Consider the following 25,005-nt stretch of genomic DNA (forward strand, 5'->3'; position numbering starts at 1 on the left):
TGTGTGTAAGGCGAAAAGTGTGTCTTCCAAACATTAATTCCCATAGGAAACCATTAAAATGATAATAATCCGTTCCCAGGTCCCCATAAAACAGGGGTGGGCAAACTTTTTGACTCGCGGGCCGCATAGGGTTCTAAGATTTGACAGAGGGGCCGGGCCAGGAGCATTTGGAGGGAGTGTTTGGGCCGGAAATACTAAACCTAAAGCATTAAAGGACAACCGACGCCTCCGGACAAGTTATGTCCATAATTTGTAAAATCATTTCAAATGACTTCGACTGAGCGTATTTTACAAAGATTCCACAGCATATAGCTATAGTTTACGTTTTAAGACTTGCGCTGAATATTCATGAAGTCTTGTTTTCGAGTTGATGACGATCCCCATGTGACGTCACGTTTGGACCGCCCCTGACCGAGAAAGCGACACACAATGCATTTTGCGGTACTTTGTTTAGTCTGAAGACTTTGTGTTGATCCGTGTTGATGGAGAAATTAGAAGGAAAACACATAAATAACGCGATGGTGAATCGTTGTGTGTTGCACCAAGACAACTTTTTGATATTGTTGGGTATGTTTTATATGTTTTGGGTATTTTAGATGCTATAAAACATTTTTCTGATGTCAGTGGGAAACAAAAAAAATGGTGCCGGTCGTCCTTTAAATGTAGTGTGTACAAACCTCATAGCACAGTAAGTACACTACAACCCAATTTATTAACTCTCTTTCAAATGTGAAAAATATCCCTGATCAGTTAATAAATTTGTCTCAAGGAATATGCAAGATATGGCGTTTACATACTATTTCGCAGATACTGGGAGGAGGAAATGGAAATAGATTAAAATAACATGCACTGTGATTTATCAAGATTGCGTCTGTTTTTAATAAGTTTCCATTGAAGGGGCAAAGTTAAAGAAATCAACATTTATTGAAAAATTGAATTACTTTCAACATTCAAAACATATTATTACACAACGAAATATTCAAGCTCAATAATACATACTTGTGTTAAATTCCGCAAAATCATGGATGGTTTGTCCTGACCGCGCGCTCTCCAAACTCTCCACTGACGCCTTCGCCTTCACGCGCAAACAATACACGTGTACCGTCGCCGAGCACACAGACATAGTTGATATTTGCATACTCGGCACGGCAGCCAATCAGAAGCCTGCTTCTTTCTTCCGGACTTTCGCAAGCGTTCTAAGGTCGTGCATTTGCATATCTCATCTCTCATCTCATCTCATTTTCCGTACTGCTTATTCCTCATTAGGGTCGCGGGGGTTGCTGGAGCCTATCTCAGCTGTCTTCGGGCACGAGGCGGGGGACACCCTGAATTGGTTGCCAGCCAATCGCAGGGCACACAAAGACATACAACAGTCACTCTCACACTCACACCTAGGGACAATTTGGAGTGGTCAATCTGCCTGCCATGCATGTTTTTGGAGTGTGTGAGGAAACCGGAGGACCCAGAGAAAACCCACGTGGGTCCGGGGAAAACATGCAAACTCCACACAGGGAGGCCGGACCGGCACGCGAACCGGCGATCTCTGCACTGTGAAGCCGGTGTGCTAACCACTCGGCTACCGGGCAGCCCCCATTTGCATATCATTTTCGAAAATAGATGCACAGAACCTCAGCCCAGAAGAAAGATTCAAAAGAAGCTAACAACACATGTGGCACTACAAAACGTAAATTTACATTAAACCGTGACTGTAAACTGTACGTGAGACTTATGAAAGGGGCTTAGTGGCTTGTAGCAAGCAATGCAAACGTTGCATTGTGCACCTTGATGACCAAGTACTACTGCAGCAAAATATACACTGTAGATTTGTCGTACATTATACTCTATTGTAACTGCCACAGTTTCAGTGCAGATCAAACAGACACACTTCCCTTGAATTCTTTGAAGAAATATTCACTCTCCCACCGTGTCTGAAATTTTCTGCACTCACCTTCTACCTTTCCCTTCTTTGGTTCTGCCATGTTTAGTAACGGGTAAATTTTGAAGTGCGGGCCATATTCCATTCTGTTTATAAAATTTCTTGAGGGCCAATTAAAAATGGATTGCAGGCCGCAGTTGGCCCGCGGGCCGTAGTTTGGACACCACTGCCATAAAACATAATTTTCGACTAAATAAGCCTTAAAAGCTACACAAAATATACCTTATTTTATGTGTGATAAATGTGCTATTGTATTGTAATTAAATAAATAAACTGTACTATATAATAAAGTCCGTTCCCAGGTCCCCATAAAACTGTTTGGAAGGAGAGTCACCTTCCATAAGGACTGTAGGAAAGAAATAAACTGTACTTTATAATAAAGTCATTTGATTTACCTTTCTTCATGTGTAATGAAAGTCCGGTTAGGCATCTTTCTCCAAAAAAGGTCTGTTTCATCAGCATTAAATGACTTTAAGCGTACGACGCTTAAAGTTCTCGAACCATCCGTGGCTGGCCTTCAAATCATCAATGGATGACAAACTTCCAGGTTGCCTCTTGACGATATCCGAGTGAAGTTGCTGTAATTTCTCGGCGATAATTCCTTCGCTCACGCTGTCTCCTGCTCTTCATTAATCCAAATTAATAGAAGTTTTTCAACCTCTTCGATTGTCTGAGACCATTGCTTAGGCAACACGGAAACACCCAAGGCAACACACGCACCTTTAAAAGCTTCCTTAGCATACTGGTACTGGGAAGCAAACGCACACCTTGTTCATATTTCTCGATGATCTCTTCTTCTGCTCGACTGTAATTTTGATTTGTGTCTTCTTCGGCTGAACACAACCCTGTGGTGGGGTCTTTTTCGGTCCCATAATAGCAAATGTATCCTTGATAACAAACCACGTATGCACTCAGAGAAATGGTGTGTGGAAAAGTAGTCCGGCAGTTACCGTGGCGCTATTCGGCCGTGTGGTTTTGTGTTCTTCCGCCAGAAAGTAGTCCGCCGCTCCGTGTGTTTCCTGAAAACTCGTTTGTATGCCAAGATTATATTCTCGTGAAATTATGTTCGTAAAGCGAAAAGTTCATTAGCTAAAGCGTTCGTAAGCCAAGGTATCATTGTACTTTCAAACAACGTGTGACTGTTTTCCTCAATATAATTTTTATTTCTATCTTTTAGTGACAACCCTACAGTTCCTTAGCCAGATTTAATTTTATTTAACCCGTTGAGCAAACCAATTTTTGAAATAATTGAACAAAGGACATCTATCCTTTATCTTAATGTTTTGCCTTTATTTTATGCATTAACCCGTGGAAATGACAATCATGATCATAAACAAATGGAGGGTGTTTACCACGTGCATGTTGTTGACCAAAATACAAATACAGTGGGACCTTGGCTTACAAACTTAATTGGTTCCCAGAGAGAGTGTGTAAGGTGAAAAGTGTGTATCCCAAAAAATAAAAATGAGAATAATCCGTTCCCAGGTCCCCATAAAATATAATTTTCTACTTTCTAATTTTCTAAGCCTTACAACTACACAAAATATACCTTTTTTTAATGTATAATAAATGTGCTATTGTATTATGATTAAAGAAATAAACTGTACTGTACAATAAAGTCATTTTATTCACCTTTGTGATGGTCGTTAATGGCTTGATGGAATGGAGTGTCCGGTTTCCTCAGCATTAAACACTTGATGAGGGACATAGGCTTCTTTCACCATCTTGAGGAATGATCCCTTGTAGGAACTAGATAATTGTATCTAGTTCTTCATCAATTGTGATCTGTTTAGCTGGCATGATAGCTTTTTGCCTCCAGTGTACAGATGACTTGTGCGGGTTATTTGTGGAGCCTGATTGATGGGATATTTTAACCTTCCAGTCTACACTCTGATTTTGAACTATCAAAGTTGAAATGGTTCCAAATTTCACCGTTTTCTATCCATTTTCTCACCATTTCACTTGTTTTTTTTTCACTTTTAATTTTTCATTTCAAGCTCTGTCCTCTCCCTTTCGTGTGTGTTTTCTCACTCTCTGTCTGCCTGTCTCTTTAAAGTTCAACCCCCCCCCCCCCCCACTGCTGCGTTTTTGACCAATCATGTGGCTTTAACCGAAGACTGGGGGCGGGGAATAGAGGACGAAAACAGTGGCCACCATTTTCTTGTTAGGAGAACGGGCTAGTTCGCGAACGACACATCACGTATTGTGGCATCCCGAAAAATAGTTCGTATGCCAAGGTAAAATTTTCAGAAATGTAACGTTCGTAAACCGAAAAGTTCGTAAGCCAAGGGGTTTGTAAACCGAGATTTCACTGTATTCATTCTTTGCTTTCATTTTAAGCAAAATATGCCCCAGTTTAATTTTTTTAACCAATAATGAAAAACAGAAATTCTAGTGACAATGAATTCCAAAGCGTAATGTAATTTGACCTTTAACATGCACAATACACCATTTTTAAAAAATTACACAATATCAATGTGTGTGTGTGCGTGTGTAAATCGTAATTAAGAGACCTTTAAATGTTTGACCAAGATTACACATAAACCAAATGACCATTCTTTGCTTCACAAAGATGACATTCATGCTTTGAAAATGTAACATGACAACACAAAGCTCCACCATTGCAGTTAATGCATGTGCTTCACTCCCAGGCACAGCGAGAGCTCGTTTTTCTGAATCTTCCCATCCTTGTTGACATCACAGTGGCGCAACAATATGGCTCGCAGCTTGTTTAGCTCGGGACCTGTGAGGTTGGGCTGAGGGCCACACAATTCAAATCAGTGTGAAAGTAGCATTGCAAATAACATTACCGGTCTTGAAAATCAAAAACATCAAAAATTGACCCCTCAGACATCACTCTATCATATCCAACCAACCCCCCCTCAATCTCTCTTTCAATCTTTCTCAATACCTCAATCTCCCCCCGCCTCTTTCTTTCTGAATCTCTCTTTCTCTCTCTCTCAACTCTCTTTCTTTCTCAATGTCTCTTTTTCTCACTTTCTTTCTAAATCTCTCTCAATCTCTCTCTCTGTGTCGATCTATCTATGTCTTTCTCTCTTCCTCTCGCTCTCCCTATCTCTCTCTCTCCCTATCTATTTCAATCTCTCTCTCTGTGTCGATCTATCTGTCTTTCTCTCTTCCTCTCGCTCTCCCTATCTCTCTCTTAAAATCTCTCTCCCTATCTATTTCAATCTCTCTCTCTGTGTCGATCTATCTGTCTCTCTCTTTATCTCAATATATCTCTTTCTCAATCTGTCTCTCTTTCTCTCTTAATCTCGCTCACTTTCTCTCAACCTCTCTCAACGTCTCTTTACCTCTCTCAATCTCCCTCAACCATCTTAACCACTCTCCCTCTTTCTCTGTCTCTCTTTCTCTCGCTCCCTTTCTTTCTCAAACTGTCTCTCTTTCTCTCTCTCTCCCTTTCTTTCTCAAACTCTCTCTTGCTCTCTCTCAACTTCTGTCTCTCCCACTCTCTCTAAATGACATTTTTTACTACTGCGTAAAGATGATATAAGATGAAATGGTGCTGCTCTGACATGAGCTGATGGATTCTTACCCTGACCAGTTCCATCATATCTTTAACAAAGCCATCCACCTCAGCACCCTCCAATGCTCCTGTCTTGCTCTAAAATAAGAGAATAGAAGATGGTGGGGGGAAATGAAAAAAAAAAAAAAAAAAAAAAAACAATATTGCCTCTGTATTATTCTTCACAGAACATTTCAGGCATTTGTACTCACATGCTGGTCCGGTCATTTATCGATTCAATTGCTATTCACTTGCTTACTATCTATGCACTTAGGTGAATTGCTTTCATGTCTTTTATTTCTTGCACACTTCTGGGAGACCAATGAGGCATGGTGCAAAGTCAAAGGCTGGCCCTGATTTTTGGATCACAGCATTTTCACGAGACGCGGATTCCATGCAGATCCTTTTTGATAATAAAATGAATTTAGTGAATTTATGCCAAAGTTATTAGCCGGAAGGGTTGTGCGGTTCATCATTGGGCTATTTTAAAAGAAATATTTTTTTTGCATTCACTTTTTAATAATTCCAATACAAGTAATTTAATCAGAACAATGTGCACAAAACGGAATGCTTAAAAATGGAGAGTTGACAAGTTCGCCAAGCAACACACAGCATTCTTCTTCTTTTCCCTTCAGGGGTCGCCACAGCAAATCAGTGTCATCCATCTTCAGAGGTTTGATTCACGTTTGTTTAGGCCAAGCTTTTACGTCGGATGCCCTTCCTGACACAGCCCTCTGTATTTATCCAGGCTTGGGACCAACACAATTAGACACTGACTCCTGTCCCCTTGTGGCTACAGAAAAAGCAACTCTATGAGCTTAATAAAGATGGAGATGCTCGATAAAAAGGCAATGACAGCTAGGCTAATAGTCATCGGCAACATAATGCAACACACAACATTCATGGTGCATAAATGATTCTATAACTGATAGGTTCACAGCTCATTATTCCGATGGCCATGTTGAATGTGATTGGCCACATCAAGATAGACTACTCAAGACTGCTCTTTGAATCTGACTGGTGCAAAGATGACATTCATGCTTTGAAAATGTAACATGACAACACAAAGCTCCACCATTGCAGTTAATGCATGTGCTTCACTCCCAGGCACAGCGAGAGCTCGTTTTTCTGAATCTTCCCATCCTTGTTGACATCACAGTGGCGCAACAATATGGCTCGCAGCTTGTTTAGCTCGGGACCTGTGAGGTTGGGCTGAGGGCCACACAATTCAAATCAGTGTGAAAGTAGCATTGCAAATAACATTACCGGTCCTGAAAATCAAAAACATCAAAAATTGACCCCTCAGACATCACTCTATCATATCCAAATGGTGAACCAACCCCCCCTCAATCTCTCTTTCAATCTTTCTCAATACCTCAATCTCCCCCCGCCTCTTTCTTTCTGAATCTCTCTTTCTCTCTCTCTCAACTCTCTTTCTTTCTCAATGTCTCTTTTTCTCACTTTCTTTCTAAATCTCTCTCAATCTCTCTCTCTGTGTCGATCTATCTCTGTCTTTCTCTCTTCCTCTCGCTCTCCCTATCTCTCTCTCCCTATCTATTTCAATCTCTCTCTCTGTGTCGATCTATCTCTGTCTTTCTCTCTTCCTCTCGCTCTCCCTATCTCTCTCTCTCTTAAAATCTCTCTCCCTATCTATTTCAATCTCTCTCTCTCTGTCGATCTATCTGTCTCTCTCTTTATCTCAATATATCTCTTTCTCAATCTGTCTCTCTTTCTCTCTTAATCTCGCTCACTTTCTCTCAACCTCTCTCAACGTCTCTTTACCTCTCTCAATCTCCCTCAACCATCTTAACCACTCTCCCTCTTTCTCTGTCTCTCTTTCTCTCGCTCCCTTTCTTTCTCAAACTGTCTCTCTTTCTCTCTCTCTCCCTTTCTTTCTCAAACTCTCTCTTGCTCTCTCTCAACTTCTGTCTCTCCCACTCTCTCTAAATGACATTTTTTACTACTGCGTAAAGATGATATAAGATGAAATGGTGCTGCTCTGACATGAGCTGATGGATTCTTACCCTGACCAGTTCCATCATATCTTTAACAAAGCCATCCACCTCAGCACCCTCCAATGCTCCTGTCTTGCTCTAAAATAAGAGAATAGAAGATGGTGGGGGGAAATGAAAAAAAAAAAAAAAAAAAAAAAAAACAATATTGCCTCTGTATTATTCTTCACAGAACATTTCAGGCATTTGTACTCACATGCTGGTCCGGTCATTTATCGATTCAATTGCTATTCACTTGCTTACTATCTATGCACTTAGGTGAATTGCTTTCATGTCTTTTATTTCTTGCACACTTCTGGGAGACCAATGAGGCATGGTGCAAAGTCAAAGGCTGGCTCTGATTTTTGGATCACAGCATTTTCACGAGACGCGGATTCCATGCAGATCCTTTTTGATAATAAAATGAATTTAGTGAATTTATGCCAAAGTTATTAGCCGGAAGGGTTGTGCGGTTCATCATTGGGCTATTTTAAAAGAAATATTTTTTTTGCATTCACTTTTTAATAATTCCAATACAAGTAATTTAATCAGAACAATGTGCACAAAACGGAATGCTTAAAAATGGAGAGTTGACAAGTTCGCCAAGCAACACACAGCATTCTTCTTCTTTTCCCTTCAGGGGTCGCCACAGCAAATCAGTGTCATCCATCTTCAGAGGTTTGATTCACGTTTGTTTAGGCCAAGCTTTTACGTCGGATGCCCTTCCTGACACAGCCCTCTGTATTTATCCAGGCTTGGGACCAACACAATTAGACACTGACTTCTGTCCCCTTGTGGCTACAGAAAAAGCAACTCTATGAGCTTAATAAAGATGGAGATGCTCGATAAAAAGGCAATGACAGCTAGGCTAATAGTCATCGGCAACATAATGCAACACACAACATTCATGGTGCATAAATGATTCTATAACTGATAGGTTCACAGCTCATTATTCCGATGGCCATGTTGAATGTGATTGGCCACATCAAGATAGACTACTCAAGACTGCTCTTTGAATCTGACTGGTGAAGCGATGTCACGTAGAGTGTATTTTGTCTTCCTTCTTAGATCAAACCACAAAAAGGCAAGAAGCACCTAAATTTGAGCATCAGTGAGCTAAGGTGATATCATATGGGCCAGCGGCAAATTAAAAGTTAAATAGATGTATTCTTAAAAGAAATCGCAGACAAAAAGTCATTCGCATGCCAATAATGAATCCAATGGCGTTTGCTGAACTAAGATTCTGTGCAGTATGCTGAGTTCCAGCTACTTCCATCCCTCAGAAAAGTCTTTCAAAACATCCACATTAGCCCTATAATTGGCACATGCATAAATATGAATTGTCCTGTTCGTGCAGAGGAATACAGAAAAAGAAGGTGAAAAAAATCCTTGTAATTTCCTTGTTATACCAAAATATGATCGGTCAACCTAATGGGTAATTAAACAAATTAATAAGCTTTGACTTGAAGACTCAGCCCTCTAATAAGCATCACACCATGCATCGTGTTTTATATTTCAAAATGGAATTACATAAATAAGTAAAGAGGAGGGTGCTGTATCAATAAAGAGCACTGTCATAAGATCCACAGAAATGTCCTGTGGTCAAGAAGCAGAGTCTCTCTGTGCCTTTGTGTTGTCATATTTTTTGTTATTTAGTTTGTTTTTCTTTTGACTTCAAGATGTCGCCGCAAGAGTGTATTTTGTTTTTCTACTTCTTTCATTCCTTTCATCTTCCTTTCATAACTTTGCTGCTGTGAAATGTACATTTGTCCACTGCAAGACTAATAAATGTAAATCCAATCCAATCCAAGCAATGCAGCCAAGGGATCAGAAGCTTTTTCTTTTGTATTTTTTAATTTATTGCCACTCGCTATTAAAACGTAATCGTACTTACTATGTCATAATGGTCAAAAATCTTTTCAAAATCTCGCTTCCTCTCCGCTTGACTGCCGGCCTACAGAAGAGAACGTAGGTTCTTAGAATGGCTCAAATGGTACCAACAGAAATGAATGAAATGAATGAGATTTATGTACTGAGATTTTTTTTACGGAGGCAAAAAGTGACACATACGTCCAACTGGAACTGCAGCAGAAAATTCTCTTCTAAAGCCAAGATCCTATTTAAGGAAAACATTGTCATAACATATCAGTACCATTTGTTTCAGTCATTGCATTTGAAATAAATATAGATAGTTTACTCGGTAGGTAGGCAGTTTTTTTTTAGGTAGGTGGTTAGATAGGTAGCTAGCTACCTACCTATCTTGGTAGGTAGGACCTAACTCACAAACAGGCCACCAAAGATCCTATAACTTACCACCAAAGACCCTGCCTGAAACTGCCTGAAAAGGACTGGATTTTACACACTAAGAGGCACACCTAAACACCTTCAATGCTTTTCAAAAACTGACCATGCGCTTTATAATCCAGTGCGCATTATCTATAGAAAAAGTTTTAAACTATGTCATTTGTTGAAGGTGTGCCTTAAAATGACTTCTAAATGGAAAAGTTAAAGTTAAAAGTTTAAAGAAATATGTCATTCATTCATCCGGAAAATGCGGTATATAGAGTACATTTGAAAAATACTCAATCTCAAAAAAGTCACATTGAGACCTATTGTAATGTTTTTTCCCCCTCTAATCGTCTGTAATGTGTTATATTGCTTCAAAATTATTGAGACTGAAGAAGCATATAAAAATAATGTGGAATCATAGGGATGAAAAGAACTCCAAAGGAAAAAAATGTCAACTGCGATTGTTGTTTGTGTATACATTGCAAGCTTGTGCATTCTTCGATGTATCTTTTTTATTCACAAACCAACAGTTCCTTTGTGTCTTCATTAAAAACATAGCGAAATAAATCACTGACATTCTACAAAATCAAAACACAAAGTAGGTATTATGGCCAGCCTATATTGTCACACGATACTGTAGTTCCAATTGCTTTTTTTCCACAGCTTTGGTTCCCGTGACAACCAGGATGGAGCTCAGGCAATCAATGAACTGAGCAGCTACTCTGTACGGTATTTCCAACTTTTTTTCACTATATTGCCAATCTCTTTGTTTCATTATTTGGCATTTTTGGTGGTATTGTGTGAGAATTGGGAGACTCAGAGGAGCCACAGAGGAGGTGATGCTCACTTTAGTTTGGTTGATCCTGTTTTGTGGAGACCAAATTCGACAATTTTCGAACACAAGATTGCCTTGTTTGTAGATTTCTTTCACACTTTATGGATATGAATATGTCCTGTTGAAAATTCTGATTGGAGACTGAGCACTTGGACAAAAGTTCATTGTTTTCATGACATTAGCAAGGGCACATATGTTTGATGTAGTGTTCACATTGGATTGCATTCAATAGTGAATTCTAAAAATTGTGTGTTGGGTTACCATGGCAGCGAACACTTCACATACCGCACGAGTCATGCATTTTTTTCCATTGATCTACCTGGCCAAGTCATTCAAATCCAAACGGCCATCCTTGTTCTTGTCAAAGATTGTCATCTGCCACACAAAAACATTTTTTTTGTGGGATGTGGTAATAAGCAGGTTCTGTCAGTTAAGGTCTGTGCTCAAATAATTATTTTTGAGGGAAGCCCTGAATCATACCATTGTGTCCGTGTATTCCTCCAGCTTGTCAGGTGACACTTTCCGACCATGCTGTTGGAACAGGTCTTTCAGGAAAGCCTAATAACACACAAACACAACCACACGCACACACACACTAAAGTCTGCAATCACATGTTTTTATACAGAGGGTCATCATAAGGAGGAGAAAAGCAATAATATTTCAAATGAACTTTTCAAGTCCTCCCAAGTATTCATTCATTCTTTGATTCCAAACCAGAAAAATACCTTACAATTGGTTATAAAGGCCCAACATGTTACAGTGGAAGCGACATGTGGAAGTAATATAGTAAAATAACAGCTGAAACTTTAACATCCACCGTCGGCTTTTGTTCGAGTTTTTCTTTGTTACCTTGAGTTCTTGAGCTGAAATGTAGCCGCTGCAGTCCACGTCATATTTCCTCCAGGTCTGCAGTAGCCGGTAGGTGATCGATGGCATCCATGGAGCATGATTCATTAGTGAGAAGATTGAAAGGGTTTACCCGTTATGCTGCACTAGAATTCAAGGATTGTTTTAAGCATCTTTTACGAAAATAATGACTAAATGAGAAGGGAATGAGAGTTGAGAACATCACTTTAGTTGACCGATTATGGTTCCTCGCTTGCTAAAGGACATCCGTCACTGCCTTATAAAACATGCACTTAAACCCTGCTCAAAGCAATTTACGACTGAAATAATAGCGCGTGATTTCACCTGCATGAAGTCGACACTGTTGTCAAGGGAAGCTTCCCTGTGGAAGATCAACAGGAAGTTCTCAGTCTCAGGGAGGATCATGTGAGCCAACTGTAAAACAAAGGCCACACTAAGGAACAGTGATTCTTCGTGCGTGATCAAACAAAGACATTTGATTTTCATCATAAATCTGGCGGATAGAGCATTCCAATGCAGTAACCAAACAAAGATGTAAAAATAGAGTCAAGTTCCTAGCCTTCTCCACTTTTGACTTTCAAAGAGTGTAGACAACAGCAAGGGAAAATAAATGCGTGCTTGGATCGATTCACTTCCGTTTTAGTCTTTCCTTCCGTCAGCCCTTTAATAACATTACTGTATGTCCATTAGTAGATTAAACCATGCCCGCTGACATCAATCTCATTGAAATATTGTCCCTCACTGCAGCTAGAGGTTGACTCGTGAAAAAACGCATTGCACCATAATGCATGCCAAATGCAGTTTTTAACACATGGCCAATCAGAGAGGATGCAGCAGTTCCCTGAAGGATCTGCTCATTTCCTTCCTAATTCTACATGTACAGTTAATAATGCTTGATGGAAAAAAAGCCACTTGAAGCTGAGACAAAGACTTATTTTGAGATGTTGACCTTTTGTGAGACTGACTCAACCTAATCCACATTTAATTGATTAACATTATAAGGAGCAGTTTGAAATCAACATTTCCATCAAATAACACAAGCAAATGAATGCCCCCGTCAATTCACATTGCTTTCGTTGCAGGACAATGTCAGTCGGTGCTAGTGATGAGCTTACGGTGGTAGTACATCCCGTTTTATGCTCACTTTTTTGTCTTTCTCTGGAGAGCAAATGTTACAACTGTGTTTTCATACTATGCAATACCTTTGAGTGCAATTGAAGAGCATTGTAGTTCACGAAACCCAATGAAATAGCGAAAGAAACATTAGAAAAAAAATCAATGAATTATTAAAAAAAAAAAAAAAAACATTGAAAGTAAATTGAAACCACATCTTGGGTCCTATTTTTGTGCATGTGCATGTCTAGCGCTAAATTGGTCAATGCTTCTGTTGGTCTTTAAACCAGCAGGGAAGGCCCAACTCCCCACAATTAAATCAAGTCAAACCGGAATATTTCAGGGCGTGTATGCGTCAAATACGACAAATGAAGGACTCAAGTTCAACTGGTTTTGTGTAGCCAGAAAGACATTGACATCTACGGCGACTTTAAATCTTAGTTGACAGTGAAGGGGAAATTTGATTACATGAAAAAGGCTCCCTCTGTGAATTGATTTAATATTTGAACAGTACTTCACAGAGAATTGGTGCCTCTGGAGCAGACTTAACAAAATTAAAGCTCTGTCTTTGTCATGGAAACACGAATTAAATAAAAGACAAGAACAAATGCAGCAGCAGAGGAGGAGCTCTGAAGTGGATTATTGTCAGACAAAATGATACCATCCATGCTTTTGATTGGTCAGAGAAAAAAAAACAAAAACAAGAACAAGAACAGTTGAAATTTGCTTTGGTCATATGCAGCACAAAAGTAAGAGATGAAGTGGTGGCGAGAGAAAATTTCGGAATATATATGATATAACATGAATTGTTGCCTCCACCAAGCACAAGGGCACACATGTCACAAAAAGGACAAATGCCGCTTTTCTAGAAACATTTTGGAGAGGACATACAAGTCACCATGAAAATCAAAAAGTGTGTTCTCTTTCCTTAGTTTTCATCTTACTGTTGACTTCCATCTTGCCTTCACTAAAGTTTTGCTTGTGTGTGACTTGATAATAAAGGACATTCATTGCCATTTATGTCCTTCCTTATTCTTTGGAAGTCAGTCACATTTGTCCAATTGGAAAAACTGCAATTAAACCAAAAAGTGTTTTTTTTTGTGCACCGTGTTTGGTTCTTGGACTATGCCGAATGCTCGTCCGGTTAGCTCGGGGCAAATAAAACCAAGCAAATATAAACTACCTCCTGGATTTGTAGTTTGCCATCAGCGGAGACATCGTAGGCGGACATGAACCTTTGCTTCAACCTTTGGACCCGCTCTTCAGTCACTTTCTCCTGCAAGGACGCATATGAGTACAGTATTTAGTTGAACATCCTGAGCAGTGAGGACGTAGCATATGTCACAAAAAATGTTTTTGCAAAGTGAAATACATGATTCAATGTTTTCATTGGTGGTTTAATGTTTTGAAGTGAGCTGACATGGACATCAGCGAGCCATAATTGTAATATTTGATGTTTGTCAATAATGATTCAAAACAAAGACCTTATTTGTATTTCTGACCAAAGGCAGATCACTGAATCAGCAATTCAGAGTTTTAGTTCAAAATAAAACACAGATCTATTTGTAATAAGTATCACTAGTGCACCATTAAACTGACAACAGCCCAAGTTGTAGTCCGGTCAAAATAAATCAAGGTGCAAAATAATACCGATTCAACTGTTAAGAATACATCAGGACTATGGTGAAATTACTGTTGATTATTTGATGTGCATAAGTCATTTTGTTTAGGAATGTTATTTCAACAGTAATTTGGTGGGAGTGTAACTGGCGGGTATCTTTTCATTGGTTGCCATGACAATGAAAATCTAATTTATTTGGACTTGTTGTTCTGTAAAAGTGTTTAACATTTATATGCGAAACTATGTGTTTTTCTAAAAATCGTCTTCCATACTTTTTTTTATAATGTTTTGTCATTATCACTTCCCTTCCGTGTCATGTGTTTCAATAAACGAGAGCAAGGCGAGACAGACAGAACGAAACTGATGCTCGAGAGGGACAGACGCAGAGCAACTGCTAGATAGAGAACAACAGTCTAAAGTCTAAGTCAACGTTTATCTACTTTCGGTTAATAAGGTGTACACGGTACGTTATTAATTTCATTATTGACTGAATGTTTTGTCGAACTTATTGTAATGTTGTTGTTTCAATGTTCTTTATAGTTTTCACGGTGTTCAAGTGTTTCACAATAAACGTTGTGACATCAGTACGAAGCGTCATCCTTGACCGGGGTAGATAAACTTCCCATGACATTGTGATGTCCCTCATGAAGTGTATGAATGTACGGTATAGTTCAAATATCGACAAGCAATTGCACCACTAAAAGGTAAAAACGGGCACCAGTACTTTATTTGTGTTGCAGTTTCAAAGATACCATTTTCTTCTCAATGTCTCCCTGTCACATACGGGGGTGTGGAAGCGAGGGGCAGTGACATTGGTGGCTGACTCACAAACAAAACAAAAGAATGAAACATTTTGTACCTAATGGAGACAACAATAAAATGGTGTGGTGAGTTGAGACAATGTTATTTTCAAGTGTTTACACAAAATCAATTCATCTAGATCCCTCTATAGTTGTAAGTAGACAATATATCTACTGTATTTTCAGGTGTAGGTGTAAGGCGCCCCCAAAAGCCTTCATTTTCTTCAAAAGACGACCCTGCGCCTTATACAGTATGCTGGTGCGCCTTACATGTGAAGTACTATTGAGCCACAACAGGTCTCACAATGACTGTCAGGAACCACCAACTCCGTTTCCCCCTGTAGAAGAACTAGTGTGTGGCCAATCCTGGGATATATAAAATGTAACCCCAGCCTCTACTGTGGCGCCTTATAGTGTGATATGTCTTATATATGGAAAACGTTTTTAAACATGTGATCCGGTGCACCTTATACACGGGAGAATAATGTCCAGTTTAAAAATGTATCACAATCTAAATTATTCTATAGTGTCTGACAACTTGACAAAATGAAGCTGAGTTATTTCAAAAGACCATTTTATTTCAGTGCAGTCTAACAGATAAAATAACATATCAAGATCCAAAGCTTATTTTATTTTGTTAGAACCATTGAAGCAAGTAACGATGGAAATGTAGGACCGGAATCATGAATTTCCAAGGGGAGCACACGGACTGCAGAAGAGCATGCCCGCGCCAGATCCATTAGCGAAAGGCCAGTGTTTGTCTTCAGCATCATTCTTATGTCTAGAACCATTTGCGGTTGCTAGGCAAACCTTTTCCACTTCAAGCAAGCTTACAGGTCTCAAGCCTGCATGTCTCAATTTTATTGATTAAAAATAAGCGCACCAACTTGGAAAACTCTTTTAATGTTTACTTCCTGGCCATAACAATATGCACAGCTGTACAATAATGAGATACCATTTGCATGAGAGATTATACCTATGCAAAAATGTCCCCACGATGAATATAACACCCACAATGGCTCATGTGGTAAAAATATAATAGCAACCAGTGACGTGCAGTCAGGGGAGGCAGGTGAGGCTGTGCCTTACCTGTCATCATGGAAACATCAAATGACAAAATAAATTAAAGTTATATTTATTTCGTGGCCTTGTTTTCAGAATGGAGGATTACATATCTAAATTGAAAGAATTTTCTAAACTACTCTTTCAATCGAAGCAGGAGATAATAAAGGAAGACCAACACCGGACTGTATAGCTCACAAACGGTGAGGGATGCATGTAAATCTCCTGGACAGCTTCTCAGCATTTTGGCCAAGAAGGATCTCATTGAAACTATTCCTGAAGCGACAAAGTTGCTCCAGCTCATGCTCACTGTTCCATCTACTACAGCATCAGTGGAGCGGTCATTCTCAGCACAAAAGACTGAAAACATACAGTCGGAACAGGACTAATCAAGGACGACTTTCTTCACTGGCAGTGATCTCCATTGAGACAGAGAGACTTGGACTTCATTTATAAGTAAAGGTAACACGATAATAACGTTTTTTAAATTATTTTTTTTCTATGCTACAGTTTGTATACAATATATAAAGAATGCTGACATGACATTTTAAACAAAACACATTAACTGTTGCCAATCAAATGGTGAATAAGCTACTCCGTGGAGTTCATATGTTTGTAAATCTGACTGTGATGACGTCAGTGCCTCACCAGCCACGAACCTCACCGCACGTCACTGATAGCAACATACTATATACATATATTATTTATTTTATATATATATATAAATATATATATATTTTTTTAGTTCAGAACCCATAGTTTATGTTCAAAGGTGAGGCCAAGAACATAGACTGATCAATAAATCAGCACCTTCTTTACCACAACAATTGCATATCTCTCTGTGATTGCCACGCGATGTTGCAGAGGCGTATCAATCAGGACAGCACCACAACATGAGAGGCTTGAAGAACTATGGTGAATCTCAGAGCTAGTGTTTGTGACCTCGGATCGGTTGCCACCATTGGCCGCTGCCCAGCTCACTTCGCACCAGACCCCTTTGGGTCCTTCCATAGTTGGTGAGGCCAGGAGGGGAAGAGGCACACACATTGCCTCTTGGGGCTGAACCCGGCAGGGCCCTGTGGGCATTAAACCATCCACCAGTTGCTCGCCAGCGAGCCCCAAACTTCAAGCCTGGCTCCAAAGACGAGTCCCGGTGAGCTCCGTCTGCATGGGTGAGGGAAAATGAGCCCAAATTTGTCATCCATCATCTGTGAGTAGTGCTTTGTCTGGTCCTTCACAGAGGATCCGTTTGCCACGGGTGACCCTGCCAGATGCGTAAAGCCCCAGACAATTTTGCTCTTAGGATCCTCGGGACGCGGCCCCGTAATCGAGTAGTTAGCACGCCGGCTTCACAGTGCAGAGGTTGTGAGTTCAAGACCGGGTCCGGCCTCCCAGTGTGGAGTTTGCATGTTCTCCTCGGGCCCGTGTGGGTTTTCGCCGGATCCCCGGATTCCAAAAACATGCATGGCAGGCTGGTTGAACGCCCTAAATTGTCTCTAGGTATGAGTGTGAGTGCGGATGGTTGTTTGTCTCTGTGTGCCCAGGGATTAGCTGGACACCAATTCAGGGTGTCCCCCGCCGAGTGCCCGAAGAGAGCTGGGATAGGCTCCAGAACCCCCTTCAACCCTAATTAGGATAAAGCGGTCTGGAAAATGGATGGATGGATCATTGGGACACACAAACCGCTCCATCACTCTCAAGTGATGGCTCACGGTCCATTCTGATACCGACTCAAAAAAAACAAAACATGTTTATTAGGAGTCACCAAACAAAACACTGCACTTATCCTTGAGGCTTATACACTGGACAGCATCCAAGCACAACAAAGACACATGCGGTCTGACTCATACAATTCCATTTGTGACCATGTCAAACGCACTTGCACTTTGCAGATACATTCATTACGACTGGCGGCTACTAATTTACCAAGTGTGAAGCTAAAGTGACATCACTCATCTCGACTTAAAATAACATTCTGCAATTAATGACGATGAAATGATGAATGCCGCGCGTAACCAGGTCAAGTGTTGTCATCACAGGTGAGATTCAAAATCTCAAGTAGACTAACCTTTGGTCCCAGTCTCTTCATCATGTGACGAAAAAACTCATCCAGCTCCTTGCCCTCAATGTAGCCATTGTCTGACAAACAAATAAATATGAATAATAAAATAAAGAAAACAAACAAACAAACAAATAAACAAATACAAGACAGAAAACATACATTTGCAATTTATAGTTTTATTGTAATTTAAAAAGTCACTCTAGTGCTACTTTTTTCCACCCCGTTGGCATCAATGACTGCACTGTACAACATGGAATAAAAAGATAACAACCTGCCATCTGTTCTAATTCTAACAATACTAAACACTACTTTCCGTATATTTTGCACACACATGCACACAATACACAGACCATTTGAAACCATCCAATGGAACTTTTCCTCGTCAAATACATAAGACGAATCCATCACTTTTTAACAGCTGTTTGGAGATGAACATATGTGACACATTCTACTTACCATCTGCATCGAAGTGTTGCCAGATTTCCAAGAAACCAGCAGCGTCCAGCTTGTCAAAGGCACTGTCCATTTTGACACCTGGCCAGAAAGACTCCCGAGGCAAGAGCACGTTGTCTTTTAAACTCTTTGAATGATCTATGTCCGATGCAGAAACCACACCCCTTCTGCGTGGGGAAACTCGACCCAACAGATGCACACACGCGCAATTCTTTTGAGTTGTTAATGCCATCTGCTGGTTGTGCATTTGAAAAGCACAACAGCGCGTGGATAAAACAGCTTGCCTCTGCGAACGAATAAAACGAAGACACGGTGATCTAGAGAATGTGGAGGAATGTAGCTTTATTATGAGTACTATTGGTATCTCACAAGAACATCTGTTTGAACTCTTAAACAAAGGATGTAATGTTAAGTTAGCATCCAATTTAGTTCATGAGTGATTAACAGCCCCCAAGTGTCTTGTTTTTCCCCCCACCTCGGGAAAGTCTTTGAAACCTTTCAAACCCCCCTAAGAAGCTCTTATCTCAGGAGTTATGCACAACAGGGGAAGTCTGGGCCTTGTCATCAAGCCAAGATCAACTTGCATCAACCTTTCTTTGTTTTAAGACAGCCTAGATAGCAGTGATGTGCGGTGAGGTTCATGGCTGGTGAGGCACTGACGTCATCATAGTCAGATTTACAAACATATGAACTCTACAGAGTAGTTTATTCACCATTTGATTGGCAACAGTTAACATATTTTGTTTAAAATTTCATGTCAGCATTCTTTATACATACAAACTGTAGCATAGAAAAAAATAATACTAAAAAGTTTTTATCGTGTTACCTTTACTTGTAAATGAAGTCCATGGGCTGCTCCTTCTGAAGAAAGGCATCAATAACTTCTTTGTAGAAGCCTTCCTTATCTGTCTTCAGTTTTAAAAGTCTCTGTTTCAACGGAGATCACTGCCAGTGAAGAAAGTCGTCCTTGATCAGTCCTGTTCCGACTGTATGTTTTCAGTGCTGAGAATGACAATCTCGTCTACTTCTACAGCAACAAATGGGGCTGCACCGATCTCCTTTTTTAATGTCATTTTTTAATTTTTTTAATGACATCACCAACTGCTTCAATTAAATCGTTCTGTATTCTGTTTCACAGGCTAGAAAATACAGTGGATGTCCCAAAATGACTCGCTAGCCTGTCATCTTTCTCAGCGAAAGCATGTAATAGTTCAACATAGTTGACACGATTAGCCAGCTGTTGTTTGACAAGGAAGCAGGTGGCATTGATGAGATCTTTTAAAATCTCCCGGTTCTCCTTTACCTTAGCATTGTGGATGCTGATGTTGAGTCTTCGCTCATTTTTGATGAGGCTCCGTTGTAAATTTTTCAGGTCGCAATATCCCATTTGAGTCCAGACATTGTCACAAGTTGAGAACAGAAGGCAGGAAAAGCAGAAAAGGCGGTTTCTTGCTGGACATCCACACAGCCAGCCTTTTCGTGTGTACCAGTCCGCCTGAAAAGAGCGAGTATTGTGTCCCGTTGTCTGAAGCAAACCTTTTAGCTCCGGTGTTGGTCTTCCTTTAATTATTACCTCGTGCTTCGATTGAACGTCCAGTTTAGGACATTCTTTCAATTTAGATATGTAATCCTCCATTCTGAAAGTGAGGCCAAGCAGCACGAAAAAATGACTGCAGGGTTGCACTTTACTTGCTAACTGTTTACTGTAGCTTTCTGTCTCTAATTCTATTATTCTGCAGACGTGGAGTCGGAAGTATCTCTGGAATCACACGCGCCCCCTATCATGAGGCGGGAGAACTGTTTGCCTCACCTACGCACAGCGTTTTGATAAAAATAAAAGAAAATAAACACTGTAGTACAGTGTTTATAATGTACAATGACTCTACATTATATACACCAGCTAAACCGTAGAAATTTAGTTCATATACTAAACGTGTTTGAACGCTTTAATAGCGATATGCAGACGGACAGCAATGCGGTCTCACTGCAGAGCAAGCCAGCACAGTAAGCATAGTGATTGCACAATCCATGGTGAGGATCAGCCGGCTGGTGCCTCACTGCTCGTCTCTACTTAGTATTTGAACGGTAAATGTGAAAATTCAGCGATTTTGAAAAAAATCATAAAACGGTGAAGTTAAATGGACAAGAACTTTAAAGTACAAATCACTAAATACACATAACTGTTTAATTTATTTTTTCATTTGATATTTCCATGACAGCTTTCCATGATGACAGGTGAGGCACTGCCTCACCTGCCTCCCCTGACTGCACGTCACTGCTAGTTAGCCTCATTAACATATGATCCCAATATAAACGTGTGCCTGTATGTATGTTTCGGTTGCTTTTTCCTAACGGAACCTGCAACTCTCAGGAGCCCGAATCTATTTGTGAACTACAGAAAAGAATAAAAACCATAACCAACAATGTTATCGTCCGAAATTAACAAACATGTGGAGGAAGACTAAGGCCAATACTATCCTCACTTCAATAATAACTTGATTTCATTCATTCATCGAACCATTTTATCCTCACTAGGATTGCGGGGGGCGCTGGGGCTAATCCCAGCAACCCTCGAGCAGTAGATGCGGGACACCCTGAAGACATCCTGAGCACCAGAGCCGCAGTGGCCCAGATATACCACGCCAGACAAGACCCAAGGTATAAGTTGTGCAAAGAGCCACTAGGGATGATCCAACAGAGGTCACAGAGGTCGCAAAACCTTCGAACCTAGCCATCATATCTGAGCTATGGCTGCTTGAGGTTAATTTCACAACCTACATTGCACCACTTCTCCTCCACTTCACCAGTGCCAAATTCTCTGCAGACACGACAAAGTAAGAACTGTTTGAGGGACACAGAACATTTGACATGGTATAGTGCTTTGAGTACCCGAGGTAGAAAAGCACTATACAAGTGATAGTCTCATTTCCTGTTTTGCTGCTCTCAAATGCAATAATCATGTAAACAGAGGACTAAAACAATCAACTGCTAACCAAACATGAACTACTGTAATAAGCTTTGAATTACTGTTTGTCATCTATAAGAACCAGTGGTGGACCGCCAGGGCCTACTTGGCCTTCTTTGCTAAATCAGACTGTCAACCATATTTTGTCCATGACTTTTTATTAAATAATTCGTAATTGTCTTTCAGCTTCTTTTCATTACTTTTCCCCCATTGCGCTGGTTCCAGATGTGTCTTTTCGTATTTAAGCATTTAACCAACCACATTTCCACCATCATTTGTTCCCAGGGTCAGAAATCTACCTGGACACCTTCACAATCAGATTCAGATATAGCACTACTGAAGGCCGAGGTGTGAAATGCACGGCTGGCCACTGATAAGAACAAAATAACAATTAAGAAAAGAACACGTTTTTTAACATACTGATTGCACTGAAGAACGGACGGATCAAAGCAGTATTGTAGTCAGGACCAGACCAACCGAGACATTATCAAGACCGAAACACAGTATTGAAGGTCAAGTAGAATAAGATCTACAATCAACATTTAATGATGTCAGGTTTTTCTCTTTCTTACATTCGCCTGCACTGTTTATGAGGTCTGAGGTAGGAACAAATGAATACTTTATATTATTTTCTATGTGGGAAAAGTGATTCTTTGGAGGTTTGATTTAAAATTCCCTTCATCCAAGAACATCACAATACATTACAAAGCCTGTAAAATTATTTTAATCAATGTTAATATTGATAAAGACACCAGCAGAACGATAGTATGAAAACAACACAATGACTTGATCCCCAAACAAAATCAGACCTAAGATGTGCAAAGATGTCTTCAGTATTTGTGTGACAATTCTGCATCACTACTTCTTTTTTTGTTTAAATCATGACATGGTAAGATGCAATGCATGTCATACCAAACACATACATGAACACAAGTGAATTTATAAACAAAATGTACACATAAGAGAGAATGTTGTGGACGTTATTTCAAAGATCACATGCAGCGTACCTTAAAAAACCTGCATGTGCACAAATAAACAAAAAAGTCACAGTGTACAAATTACGTGTATGTATTACACATACACACCTGTAGGCTTGGAGGGACATACAGTATATACAGTACAATGCATATCATGCACTCACACACAAAGTAACTCATTCGAGTCAACGGTTATTTTGTCAGTCACTGACAGCTGCACCGCACATGTACACTTGTGACCTAACTAACATTTTTTTTCAAATAAAAAATAAATAAATTAAATTGGGATCAGGCTGGTAGAATTTTTTTAAACAGGAACTGTTATTTGCATGATTCGAGTTAAGAAGTCATTCTACCAAAAAAAAAGGGAAAAAAAAGGGTTTTGGCCCTCACTTGACACTTGTGCTTGAACCCCGTGGGTTTAGTCTTACTCTTTAGTCTGGAAGGTGTAGCGATCCAAACTGGTTTTGTGCTGTCATGGTAACAAATTTTCAGAAGCAATTCATGAGCATCAAGGTAAACAAACAGTTCATTCCAAGATTCTCTTTTGAAAATCAGTTTTCTGTGCAGCACTTCTGGAGACAGATGCGTGTCAGTAGAATGCATCATCATGTTATTTGAACACAAAATTCAGAAGGACAGCAGGACGAAAAAGTGGCATGCAAAAAAAAAAAGGCTTTGTATCCGAGCTTCATACATCATGAAACAATAAGTAACGTGACTACGCTACAAAGACAGGCAGACACCCCCATCAAGTTAAAGGATAACAAGATGATCATTTGTTCCCTCCAAAGTATGTGAACGCTTGTTTGTTAACAGTGCTGAAGCCTTTGTTGATTCAAAGCTAAAGTGTATCGCACAGTGTGCAAAGGTTAATCAACAGTGGGAACCAGCAGGGTGAGAATTGTTCAGTAGGTAGATGTAAGCTACATTAGTGTGATTTGTGGGTGCCAAAATGCTCAGCTTCAACCTGTATTGTCCTGTAAAAAAGATGAGTTGCATAATGGATCCAGGGGAAAAAAAGACTTGCACGAACAGATTCAAGCATTTCTAAAAAAAACCTGTTGGCAAAATGCCATTGGGTCGAGAATTATATTAGACTTCAAGTACAGTTGATCAATTGGTGGTATTCTTTTAAGTGTGGTCCCTGCGAGAAATAGCACATAAGATCATGACTATTTATTCCATAGCCCCATTTTCAGCCCACACTTTATGTTGATGCTTTTTTATTTTTTTGTGCTTTTAATTGTCAGAACACTCAGGAACACTTTGAGTGACCGGTACTGTATGAATGTTTTGTTTCTGTCAAAGGACAAAGGAAGATCTTAGTGAAGGTTTGGTTTAGCAGGTGACATCAGAAAGTGTGAAAAAGTCACTCTTGAAAAATACCACTTTTGATTATTCATATTAACATTTTACAATTTTGACTGGAAACAGGTATTTCTGTCATTTCTTTGCATATAGTTTATAAATAAAAAGTATTTCTCATATTGCCTCAATTCATTTTCAAATGAAAAAAAAAGGGTTACTTTTTTTGTTAAATGTGATTATTTTAAATTAGAATAATTTCTGTGTCTGCTTCTTCGCCAGGGTTGGAGGATTGTTTGCTTGTTTTGTCCTTGTCTGGATTTGGTGAAATCTCCTTGCCCTTGAAGATACCGCGGTCATCAGAGTTGCTGCGTTGATGGCTGGAGCGTTGAATGGGCTCGGACACGGACGCTTTCCTCCCTGAATGACAAGGATGAGGAAAGGGGTATAAAAAAATATGTGGAAATTAGTTGCCTTTCTATTTCACTGTTCCTAAAAACCAAGATAAATAAAATAAATCAACATTTTTAGTATGCAATTTTCCCAATTGAAATAACCCATTTTAATGGATTATATTTTCATTGAAATGTATTTTAAAATTGATTTCTTATCCAGTTGTTCACCTACATACCAGCACCAGTTGGGGCTAATAGTTTTGGAATACAGTATAATGTAGTTGTATTGATTTGCGAGTAAGGTATTTTAAATTGTTGTGATTGAAAGAATGAGATCACGGACATAACCGACTTAGATGGGTTTTCGCTCTCTTAGAGATAAGGTGAGAAGCTTGGTCATCGTTTGTTGCAGCTTCAGCAGTTGTTACAGCACTATATAAATGTATGTAAATACATATGTATTGTATTGTGCACATTCCACCATGACATCCCTTATCCACTGATGAAAAGGACGCTTTGATCCACTCTTTCATCTAAGATCGCTAAGATTTTAACCTCATCGTCATCAAATGAGTGGTTGCTAGCTTTTAGGTGAATATGTACTGCCAATTGAGGCCCACTAGTATTATCCATGCGATGTTGATAAAGTCTTTTTTTGATTATTTGTTTAGTCTCCCCAATCTACTGCTCTTTACAATTTTCATTCTTACAATGTATTGAATAAACTACATTTATTTGTTTTTCATTTGGCAGCCTATCTTTTGGATGCACTAATTTTTTAAAATTGAATGACTGTGTCGTCAT

At 39.6% G+C, this 25,005-nt stretch overlaps 2 protein-coding genes and 1 long non-coding RNA gene across 7 annotated transcripts in view; all 3 read right to left on the reverse strand.

Moving 5' to 3' along the window:
- Nucleotides 1-3,204: 3,204 nt before the first annotated feature.
- On the reverse strand, nucleotides 3,205-5,834 carry LOC148896575 (uncharacterized). Its single transcript, XR_016115430.1, has 2 exons — nucleotides 5,493-5,834; nucleotides 3,205-4,692 (listed from the first exon to the last, which is right to left on the reverse strand). It is a non-coding gene; the product is annotated as an uncharacterized LOC148896575 (long non-coding RNA).
- Nucleotides 5,835-6,491: 657 nt separating this feature from the next.
- scgn (secretagogin, EF-hand calcium binding protein) lies at nucleotides 6,492-18,708 on the reverse strand. The gene is made up of 11 exons (XM_088999252.1): nucleotides 18,560-18,708; nucleotides 18,110-18,180; nucleotides 13,742-13,834; nucleotides 11,770-11,859; nucleotides 11,428-11,484; nucleotides 11,058-11,135; nucleotides 10,897-10,952; nucleotides 9,524-9,569; nucleotides 9,348-9,407; nucleotides 7,487-7,555; nucleotides 6,492-6,674 (listed from the first exon to the last, which is right to left on the reverse strand). The coding sequence occupies exons 1-11, from the start codon at nucleotides 18,627-18,629 to the stop codon at nucleotides 6,546-6,548; spliced, it is 819 nt and encodes a 272-aa protein (XP_088855378.1). The 5' UTR covers nucleotides 18,630-18,708; the 3' UTR covers nucleotides 6,492-6,545.
- A 3,514-nt stretch (nucleotides 18,709-22,222) lies between these two features.
- The window catches only part of LOC148896577 (F-actin-uncapping protein LRRC16A-like), an 86,760-nt gene continuing 83,977 nt past the window's right edge, over nucleotides 22,223-25,005 (reverse strand). For all 5 annotated transcript variants that reach the window (XM_088999159.1, XM_088999160.1, XM_088999161.1 and 2 more), the window contains one exon: nucleotides 22,223-24,226. In XM_088999159.1, the coding sequence (XP_088855285.1) occupies nucleotides 24,051-24,226 (176 nt within the window). In that variant the 3' untranslated portion in view covers nucleotides 22,223-24,050. The remainder of the gene's footprint in view (nucleotides 24,227-25,005) is intronic.

This window comes from Hippocampus bargibanti, linkage group LG06 (genome assembly GCF_051943395.1).
Source record: "Hippocampus bargibanti isolate YZ-2025 linkage group LG06, ASM5194339v1, whole genome shotgun sequence".
NCBI lineage: Eukaryota > Metazoa > Chordata > Actinopteri > Syngnathiformes > Syngnathidae > Hippocampus > Hippocampus bargibanti.

Coding starts and splice junctions, on each gene's coding strand:
- scgn (XM_088999252.1), bottom strand. CDS start 18,629: ATGGACAGTGCCTTTGACAAGCTGGACGCTGCTGGTTTCTTGGAAATC. Junction 13,835..18,109: donor TGAAGAGACTGGGACCAAAG/GTTAGTCTACTT, acceptor GCGTCCTTGCAG/GAGAAAGTGACTGAAGAGCG. Junction 7,556..9,347: donor TTTTTGACCATTATGACATA/GTAAGTACGATT, acceptor CTCTTATTTTAG/AGCAAGACAGGAGCATTGGA.